Source organism: Gossypium hirsutum, chromosome D04 (assembly GCF_007990345.1).
Source record: "Gossypium hirsutum isolate 1008001.06 chromosome D04, Gossypium_hirsutum_v2.1, whole genome shotgun sequence".
Taxonomy (NCBI): domain Eukaryota; kingdom Viridiplantae; phylum Streptophyta; class Magnoliopsida; order Malvales; family Malvaceae; genus Gossypium; species Gossypium hirsutum.
This window is the reverse complement of record NC_053440.1, coordinates 19379052-19390358: the sequence shown is the minus strand read 5'-3', so window position 1 is coordinate 19390358 and position 11307 is coordinate 19379052. Positions and strand designations below refer to the sequence as shown.

The 11307-nt window shown below is 31.0% G+C and overlaps 1 protein-coding gene across 1 annotated transcript; it reads left to right on the top strand.

Moving 5' to 3' along the window:
• Positions 1 to 8123: 8123 nt before the first annotated feature.
• LOC121216095 (secreted RxLR effector protein 161-like) lies at positions 8124 to 8636 on the top strand. The gene has a single exon (XM_041091395.1). The coding sequence runs from the start codon at positions 8124 to 8126 to the stop codon at positions 8634 to 8636; it is 513 nt and encodes a 170-aa protein (XP_040947329.1).
• Positions 8637 to 11307: the final 2671 nt, after the last annotated feature.

Genomic DNA, 11307 nt, shown 5'->3' with positions numbered 1-11307 from the left:
GGGACGAGGTGCCTCAGGTGGCACGAGAGAGGGCAGCGGGGCCAGAAATCCTAGGGTTTCTGTCTATTCTGAAAAATTTTAGAAGTTTTGGACCATTGGGCCTCTTTTCTGTAATTGGGTCTCATATTTCTTTTTTTTTTGGTTTTTGCTTAGGGCCTGAGCTAAATTGGCCCATTACAAACGTCATTCAGTTGATCTAAATTTACAAATTTGTTTTTAGATATTTTTTCTTCTTCTATTTCTTTTTAGTTTTCTCTTTTCCAAGTATTCTACCCTCCACATAACCAACCAATAAGAAATACGTGTCATTTTTTTAAGGCAGGCATATCTACAGTGGTTACAATGCTTCTTCTTTCATATATGTTTATAGATATTATATATTGATAAAATTTTATTATAATTTAAGTGAGCGTTGCATTCTACTTTACGGTTTTTGGTGTAATATTTTTAGGTTAAAATACATTTCAATTATTGTATTTTTCATATATTTAGAATAGAATATTTTATTTTTATTTTTAAAATTTTACTTTTTTAATTTAAAAATGTATATTTAATTATTAATATTATTCAAATTCTTCTGTTAAATTCATGTTTATTACAACGATATTTTATTGGTTGTATACCTATTAATTGATTTTTTTAAATATCACACCAATAAATATAACATAATAATTTAATAATTGGACTTGAAGTTTTAAATTCAAAAAATGAATAAACTAAATTACTAAAAATAAAAGTTAATTTTATTATAATTTTTTTTAATTTTCTTCTTTAAAATGATATGCTAAAAAATATATTTTCCAAATATTAAATTTAAAATATTTTTAAAAAGTTAATTTTAATTGATAAAAATAATTATAGTCAAAGTAAATAAGAATAATTTGGAAAAGAAGTAAAGACAAATTTTAATGCTACTAAAAATGCAAATGCTTTTGGTAAAAATTCAAGCATAACTTTAACCTCCTTATTTTTTACCAACACCATTTGTTTTCTTGGATTAAAGCTCTCATTGTTTACTTTATTTTTTAAAATAGTTATGATACTAAAAATATGTTTTTAATATGAATTTTATTAAAAGAATAAAAATGTAAATTATAAAAAAGTCACTTATGTATGATTTAAATTATGTTCAGTTTATTGAACTTTAGTTTATTACAAAATGGTCACATCCCCTAACTTGAACCGAGAGCAACCTCGGTTAGACGGCGTCACATTTGACGCCTAAGACAACTCCAGTGACTTAGTCATTAATCGGGGATCACTTACAAGTCTAACTATTCTAGAATCCTAATCCAAACGACTTTAAGTGCAATCAATGACTTTGGTCACCTATGTACATGCCACTACAGGATAGGTAGATATATCATTCAAATAAATGTTTCCTTACAGTAATTATGACTCGTAGGAGATGTTGCTGCTAGAAAAATATGATTTTTTTGGAATCTTTGAGGCATATTTTCGATTGGTAAATGTGTATTTTTGAATCATAAAATTATGATTTTATGTTCTACCCCATAAGACCTTTACAACGGTATATCATATGCTCAAAATGGTTGAGTGATGAATGAGAAATTGATGCTCAAAGTAAGCTACTTGTGAATTCTGTTAAGGAAAATGAAAGCGATTAGTACCACATTGATTGAGAATCAAGTGTAGAACTTGTGTATATATGTAAACCAATTTGGTGGTTATTGAATGACTAAACTAATGCTCTCCCTTGTATGTAGGGTCAGGTGCAAATCCAAATCCACTGGGGTGGGGGCACCCGCATGACATGGACGACGCGAAATGTTCGGACTAGTCAGAGCCTTCTAGGCTGGCGGATATTTTAGCCTAATAGATGTTTATTTCTTTTCCTCAACATAATATTTAAATTTAGAATTAAAAGGTCAGTGTTAATGTCCTTTAATTTAGATGTTAATTCAAATTTACTACGTTGTAATTCCAAATTAGTCAAAGTTTCCTTTAATCTCTTTTTATATAGAAAATAATCAGAACACAGAGATACTGAATACTGAAAATTTCCTCTGAAAATTTTTTCTCCCAAAAACATATTTTCCAATGATAGAAAGAAGGCAAACCTAGTTCATTGATCATGCAGCTGCGCTACTATGGTGTTCATCCAGTTGTTGCATCCTGAGAGACAATCGTCTGACGTTTCCCTGGTGCAAAAGGAGAGGTTGAATTTGTCTTAGGGATACTGTGTTCCATAGGCCTCAACTCTAAATCGATTTCCAACCTATTTTGAGTAAACATTTATTTTAAATAATATTTTGCTTGTTATTCCAGTTTCAGTCTCGTGATTTATTTGATTTAAATTAATATACTTAAATATTTTTATCACTATGTATTTGCTATGAATTATGCAACAATCTTAAGACAAAATTCCAATTACTCTTCTCTAATTAAAGATGTACAAGTCATATCGGTGGAACGTGTATTTTCGTTTGTAAACATAAATCGATTAATCAATTATGTTTCAGGATTTTTAATCCTGTCGTTCAACAGAATTTGTTCGATTCTCTATTTCCAAATATAATTAAATTAAAAATTAAAATAAAATCGATTTCTGTTTCAGGATTTTAATCCTACCGTTTAAACAGTTTTTATTCGATTTCTATTTTAGGATTTTAATCCTACTGTTTAACAGTTTTACTCGATTTCTATCTCAGGATTTTTAGTTCTACCAATTAACAGAGTTTAATCGATTTCTGTTGATGGTAGTAATCGTTTGAAAGTAACAATTTGTTACCAGAAATTGGTTGTTTTGTGATTTTGTTTCAAAATTTTTAACTCTGTCGTTTAACAGAATCGAAAGGTTGTATTACTAATTTGGTTCCGTTTCTTTTTACAAAAAATAAAAATGGAAACTCCTCCCAATTCAACCAATTCGCAATCTGAAGCTTTGGTTCAAACACAATCTTCGATTCAAAACTCAGTGTTGCCGGTGCCAGCTGTTGTAAGCCACAACGAGAAACTTACAAAATTCTCAAGAAAGAATTTCAAGACTTGGCTGTAATATCCTGAAAATTACTACTGTAATACCCCGAAAATTACTACAGTAAAAAAGTAGGTATCTTTGATAGTAAAATAAGGAAATAAAGAGACAAAAAGGGAAATTTTGAGTTATGGCAACTTTGAGAATTATATTATGACATATTAATTCAAAAAAGGATTAAATCACAAAAGTGAGAAAAGTTTTGTTGCCCAAGAATAAATACTCGAAATTCGAGGGGTTAAAGTGTAAATACAAAAACTTTGAAGGACCAATAGTGTAAATATTTTAAGGGTGGAATAATCTAGAAACTAAGGAAAATGGATGAATTAGGACCAAATTGAAAATGTGAAGAATTTTGAGGGACTAAATCACAATTTTACCAAATTAAATGATGACTCAATGATGGAATTTTTAAAGATTATGAAGGGAAAAATGGTCAATTAGAAGAGAGAGAAATCTAGAAGGCAATAATGATGTTGGTGATATTTTAGATTAATTAATTAAATAAATATTAGTGTATTAATATTTTAATTTGATTTTTAAATGATATTTTATTATTTTATTATTATTCTTTTTAGTATATATATGGAAGGAAAGATGAAGAAACTTCATCTTCTTCCATGCAACCAACGTGAGAAGAGAGGAATAGAAAGAAAGTTTTGTTTTCTTTACAATTTGGTCCTTCCACCAAAAATTTACCATTTTCACTTAGAAATCAAAAGAATTTTCATAGCTTCCAAGAGAGAAAACTAACAAGGAGGCAATGGGGAGCTAGAATATCAAGTTAGATTCAAGAAATAGAAGCTGGAGGAGAGAGAAAATCAAGTTAAAGATTGAAATCAATAGCACAAGGTAAGAACATCAAGATTTCAATATATTTTTAAGTTTGATATTATTGAAAAAGCATGGAAATAATGTTATAGTAGAGTTTTCTTATATAAGGTCTTATGTTCTTGATATATTAGTGAAGAAAATAAGTGAAAGTGATGGGAAATATTATAGAGAAAGGGAATAAGGGAGTTATACACCTAGTAATCAACATTTTGCACTAAAATAGTTTTGGACAGCAGCAGTAGTCTAACTTTGAAAAATCACCATAAATCATGAGAATTGAATTAGAGGATGAAAAAAATATGGAATTAAATATTATTTAGTCTAGTTTCTCATAGTATAAGCGGTGTAAGAAATGAAATTTTAAATCATGAGTTATAATAAATTTTGTGAGATAAGGTTAGAATGATTTCGGATTCCCCTATTCTGACTTTAAAAAATCATAAAAAATTGGATAAAAATGATTAGGGGCTTAAATTTATATGTTTAAACTATTTAATGAGTATATTTTCAATAGAAATAGACGGGAACATTATCCGAATCTTGTACGAGGAGATAATTAATTTTTAGTGAAGAAGGGTGAAAACTGTCAGATAGTAGAATAAGGATGAATTTAAAGAATAAACTATACTTATTGGCTAACCAAAAATTCTAAAAATTTTATGGTAAGAAGATATGTGAGTCCAGTTTTATATAAAAATTTTTTGATCTTAATTCAGAGTTCTTTAGCTCAAGATATAAATAATTTTGTGACAATGACTCAAGTGGATAGTTTTGAATGAACAAATAAATAAATAGTGAAATTATAGATAATGTTACATATAAGCATGTTATATACATTAAGGATGTGGAATTGAGAGGAGGAGGAGGAAAATATATGATTATTCAACTAGCATGAGTTTTCATTAAAAATGACAAATTTGCATGTTTTAGGTTCAGAAACTAAATTGAATAAAAGTAATATTTTAAGGGTAAATTTGTAAAAATGTCAAAAAGTGACCAAATTGCATGAAATGAATTGTTTTATTATTTAAATTAATAAATTGAATGAAATATTAATTTATATCAAGATTGAGTGGAAATTCGAGGAAAATAGAAAATTACCAAAAATGTCCTTGAATTTTGGTATTTCTGCAATTTAGCCTGGTAAGTTCGTGTAACTTGAATTATATTATTAGATTATTGAAATATATATATTGGATTGAGAAATTGATTTGAATTGTGAACATGAGAAATTGTGAATTGAATGAAGTGGAAATGAAGCTTTGAATTACATGTGTAAATATCAGGTCTCGAAGGCCCTATTTGTTATGAATATAATATTTCGAGGATATGTTGTAAAGAATTATAAAAGAAAGTTAATAATTTAAAAGTTTTAATTCAGATGAAATTTTGTAACTCGGTTTAATACGTATGCAAATGTATGTCTTGTAGTAATGCCTCGTACCCTATTCCAGCGTCGAATACGGGTAAGGGGTGTTATAATGTGACATCGCCAGATTCGGTCATAACGTTTAGACCAGGGTTGGGGTGTTACATTGGCAGTAGAAAATTTTTTTATTTATTTGACCATGTTGAACTTGGCCAAATTTTTGAAAGATGACCCTCGTATTGTTAAAAAGGGCAAGGTAAATGATGTTACCGCTTTCACTACTGTTGAAGCTTTGAAACATTCTAATTTCCTGTGCTAAAACTACATCCTGAATGGATTATCAGATGCACTATACGAAGTGTATAGTGTTCAGAAAATAACTAAGGAATTATGGACATCATTGGACCATAAATACAAAACCGAAGATGCTGGAGATAAAAAGTTTTTAGTTGCTAAATTCTTGAATTTCGTAATGATTTATTCTAAACTAGTTGTGAATCAAGTGTAAGAACTTCAACTGATCATTGAAAAATTTTTTTTTGAAGGGATGGTGATAAGTGACTCCTTCCAAGTGGTAGTCATTATTAAGAAGCTGCCTCCTACTTGGAATGACTTCAAGAATTACCTAAAGCACAAAAGAAAGAAAATGTTCATGGAAGATTTAATTGTCAGACTTCGGATTAAAGAAGAAAATAAAAGTATTGGAAAAAAACTCAACAAAGTAGTAAGTGGGGCTAAGGCAAACATGGTAGAAGTCAAGAAAGAGTTCAAGGAAGGAAAACAACCTCAGAATGTGTCTAAACTGGGACCAAAAGGTGGCATTTCCAAGAAGCAAAAATTTCAAGGGTATTGCTTCAATTGCAACAAGATGGGGCAAAAGTCATCTGATTGTAGGCTTTCAAAGAAAGTTGGAGGTAATGAGGCCAATTTTGTGGAAGAAATTTTCAAGGCAGTGTCTGATATAGACTTATGTGCTATGATTTCTGCAGTCAACATGGTTGATTAAAATCCAAGAGAATGGTGGCTTGAAACTAGTGCCACACGTCATATCTACTGCAAAAAAGATTCTTTTTTGAGTTGGTGCCTTGTGAAAAAGGGGAGAAGCTCTATATGGGCAATGCTGCAACTTCCAAGATCAAGGGGTACTGTGGTTTTGAAGATGACATCTGGCAAGGAACTCACATTGAAAAATGTGTTGTATGTTCCTAACATATGCAAGAAACTTGTTTCTGGGACAATCTGAAATATACACGGCTTTAGGATGGTGTTTGAATCCAAAAAGCTAATTTTGTCTAAAGGGGGAATGTTTGTTGGAAGGGGATATGTATTAAATGACATGTGGAAACTTAATGCAATCTTTATAAAAGAAAAGAAAATGAATAAGAATGTTCTTTCTTCTTTTGTTTATATGCTTGAGTCTTTTAATTTATGGCATGGTAGACTCGGGGATGTTAATTATGATTTTTTGTGTAGGTTAATTAATCTAGAACATATCCCTTCACTTCACATTAATTATAATCACAAATGCGAAATGTGTGTTGAGGCAAAATTAACAAGGCCTTCATTTGAAACCGTTGAAAGAAGTACAAAACCACTTAGCGATGTTTGTGGCTTAAAGTATGTTCAAACTAGAGGAGGGAATAAATATTTTATTACCTTCATTGATGATAGCACAAAATATTGTTATGTATATTTTATTAAAAGCAAAAATGAAGCTATAGAGAAGATTATTCTCTTTAAGCAAGAAGTTAAAACCCAACTTAATAAAAATATTAATATAGTAAGAAGTGATCGTGGTGGCGAATATGTTGAACCATTTGGTGAATATTGTGCACACATGGTATTATACATGAATTAACACCACTATTATCTCTTTAAATAAATGGAGTATCCGAGCGGAAAAATCGAACTCTAAAGGAAATGATGAACGCAATGCTAGGAAGCTTTAGGTTATCACAGAACATGTGGGGGGAAGCTATTTTGTCAGCTAATTACCTTTTAAATCAGGTTCCTCACAAGAAAATGGACAAGGCATCATATGAGTTATAGAAAGGCATAAAACTTTCTTACAACTACTTGAAAGTGTGGGGGTGTCTTGCGAAGGTAATGACTCCATTACCAAAGCAAATGAAAATAGGTTCTAAAATAGTGGATTGTATTTTCATTGGCTATGCAGAACATAGCAATGCATATCGATTTCTTGGGTATGAATCAAAGAATCCCAAAATTTATAAGAATACTATATTGGAATCAAAGAATGTTTCATTCTTTGAAAACATCTTCCCTTGTAAAACTAGGGAAATTGATTCAAGATCAACAAAAAGAATTTCAGACACTATAGATAAAAATAGTCAAGAAATGAATGTTAAAATAACTTTCGTAAATGGAGATGTTGATGTAGAAATTTACATGGAACAACCTGAGGGTCATGTAGTTCCAGGACAAGAAAAGAAAGTTTGTAAATTGGCAAAGTCTTTATATGGACTTAAGCAAGTACCAAAGCAATGGCATGAAAAGTTCAATAATTTTATGATGATAATTGACTTTAAGATTAATGACTGTGACAAATGTGTGTATGTCAAAACTACTGATGTTTGATATATAATCTTATGCTTATATGTTGATGACATACTCATTGTTGGAAGTAACAATGAAATGGTAACGTGTACCAAGGACATGTTAAATTCAAGATTTGACATGAAAGATATGGGACTAGCTGATATGATTTTTGGCATCCAAATCAAAAGGGCATCTGAAGGTCTCATAATGACTTAGTCACACTATGTGGACAAGATTCTTGGGAAATTTAGTAAGGATGACTTTAGTATAGCCAAAACTCTAATAGATACGAGTCAACATCTGTCCAAAAACAAATGCGAAAGTGTTGACCAATTGGAATATGCAAGAGTCATAGGCAGTCTAATGTACCTTATGAGCTATACTAGACCAGATATTGCTTTCACTGTGAGTAGTTTAAGCAGATTCACAAGCAATCGAGGGGAAAACCACTGGAAAGCAATTGTAAGGGTAATGAGATATCTCAGATATACTTGGGACTACAGATTTCATGATTCTAGAGAACATGCTGTCTTAGAAGGATTCCCTGGTGCCAGTTGGATATCTGATATTCAAGATACCAAAGGCACAAGTGGATATGTTTTTACATTGGGAGGAGGAGTTATGTCATGGAAATCCTCAAAGAAAATGATTATAACCAGATCCATAATGGAATCTGAGTTTGTAGCTCTAGAGAAATCTAGAGAAGAGGCTGAATGGCTTGAAACTTCTTGGAGGATATTCTTGACTGGCCAAAGCCTATGCCTACAATATGTATATATTGTGACAATCAAGAAACAATTGGTAGAGCACAAAATGTATTATATTATGGTAAGTCGAGACATATGCATCGTTGACACAATACAATTAGACAACTGATCTCAAATGGAGTCATCTCTATTGATTTTGTAAATTCAAAAGATAACGTTGCGGATCTATTAACTAAAGGCTTAAATCGAGAGAAGTTAATAAAACATCGAAAGGAATGAGACTAAATCCCATGGAAATTAAAGGCGCTATGTAAAGGAAAACCCAACCTAGTTGACTGGAGATCCCAAGATCTAGGTTCAAAGGGACAACCTAATTGCATAGATCTTGTGAGGTCACTATAGGGGTTCTTATCCCAAGTCCGTTACTATGATATAAACAATTATTTAAAGTGAGATAGGTTAAACAAAACTTTAATTACCATTATGTGTTTCGATGAGCTGAGCAACATAAGCCACCTATGTGAGTGAAGTGGGACTACTTCAAGGAGATTACTGGGGTATAGTTCTCTTAAACTCGTGTAGAACCATGAGATGTTCATGGCCATATGAACATACCCATGAGAATGAAGATCTTGCTAGTGAGGTAGTTGTGTGAGGTATATCATTGTTTACACAAACAATAGAACAATTCAAGGACATCGCATCTACTGGTTAACTAGTAAAGAAAATATACTTTCACAAGGGAAGGTTTAAGGGTTGATGCCTACCTATCCTATGCAACTATCAATTGTAGAATATATCACCATATTGTTTTTCATTAGAACTAACAATTTCATTCATGTGGGAGATAGTTGGAAAAATATGATTTTTTTGGAATCTTTGAGGCACATTTTTCATTGGTAAATGAGGAGTTTTGAATCATAAAATTATGATTTTATGTTCTACCCCATAAGACCTTTACAATGGGATATCATATGCTTAAAATGGTTGAGTGATGAATGAGAAATTGATGCTTAAAGTAAGCTACTTGTGAATTCTGTTGAGGAAAATGAAAAGCATTAGTCCCACATTGATTGGGAATCAAGTGTGGAACTTGTATATATATGTAAACCAAGTTGGTGGTTATTGAATGACTAAAGTAATGCTCTCCCTCGTACGTAGGTTTGGGTGCAAATTCAAATCCACCGGGGTCGGGGGGCACCCGTACGACGTGGGCGACGCGAAATGTCTAGACCGATCGGGTCCTTCTAGGCCTACGGATATTTTAGTCTAATACGTGTTTATTTCTTTCTCTTCGCAGAGTATTTCAAATTTAGAATTAAAAGGTCAATGTTAATTTCCTTTAATTCAGACGTTAATTTGGATTTAATGGCCTTAATTCACAATGTTATAATTCCAAATTAGTCAAAGTTTCCAATAATCTTTGTTTATACCGAAAATAATCAGAACACATAGATGCTGAATACTGATAATTTCCTCTGGTTTTTTTTCTCTCCCAAAAAATTATTTTCCGGTGATAGAAAGAAGGCAAGCCTAGTTCGTTGATCACGTAGCTGCGCTAGTGTGGTGTTCATCCAATTGTTGTATCTTGGGAGACAATCATCCAATATTTCTTCGGTGCGAAAGGAGTGGTCGAAGTTATCTTAAGGAGACTGTGTTCCATCAGCCTCAACTCTGAATTGATTTATAACCTGTTTACTATAAACATTTATTTTAAATAATATTTTACTTGTTATTCCTGTTTCGATCTTGTGATTTATTTGATTTAAATTAATATACTTAAATATTTTTTTATTACTGTGTATTTGCAAACGATTGTGCAATAGTTGCAACTCTTCAAGCTTTGTAAAAAACTTGACAAGTATACACTTAAGAGACAACAAAAGTACACTAAATATAAAAGTACTCAATGACAACTCCATGAATCTCAAAGAGTTAATAGCAATTTAGAAAATGGTTAATACATTTGTAAAACCTATCTTTTGATTTATTTACAATAGATTTTTGTATAGTAACATTAATGCATATCAGTACCTTAGTTCCAATTATAGTAATTAACTCAAATTTAAGAAATAAAAAAGAACATGGATAACTTAATCTTTACACTAACGACTTCCTTAAATCTTAAATTTATGTTCTACGGTATTTTGCCTATATATTCAATTAATTACTAGGTTGCAATTCAATAGATTATCCGGTATGCAATGCAACTTTCTTTAATATAATTAACAATAACACCATTCCAAATATGATTCAAATAATTTTATAAAATGACTACTATTTTCAATTCCTTAATTATACATATAAACAAACAACATATCATTATTAAACATAGTTACAATTTAGTAATTGCAGTTTTTCATGATAATTCAAAATTTGTCATTTTTTATTAATATAACAAGAAATTAAACACATGATTTATTTAATATTCAATTCATAAACATATTCAATTTGTTTATCATTCTTAGCACATTTTAGAACTTCGCATATAATGTGGACACTCAAGCTTAAGTACACAAATTCTAACCCTTGTACACAATAATACGGTAGAATGATAAGCGCATAAATGTAACATATGAATGATACTCGGATGCACTAAACACAATAGACCAGGTGAGTAAAACCATAGCGTGGCTATGATAACTTGTGGAGTCCGTTGGGACACTAAACATAGGGTAGTTTGCCAGGATAATAAACACGAGTGATCAAGCAGAATGATAAAAGTGAGAACTTTCAGAAACAAGGAAAAAGGTGTTAGAAGAAAATTTGAAGTATGTGCATACATTAATTAGCCACTAGGACGAAGATATCCATCAATAGAAAGGGAAATGTAAAGTGAG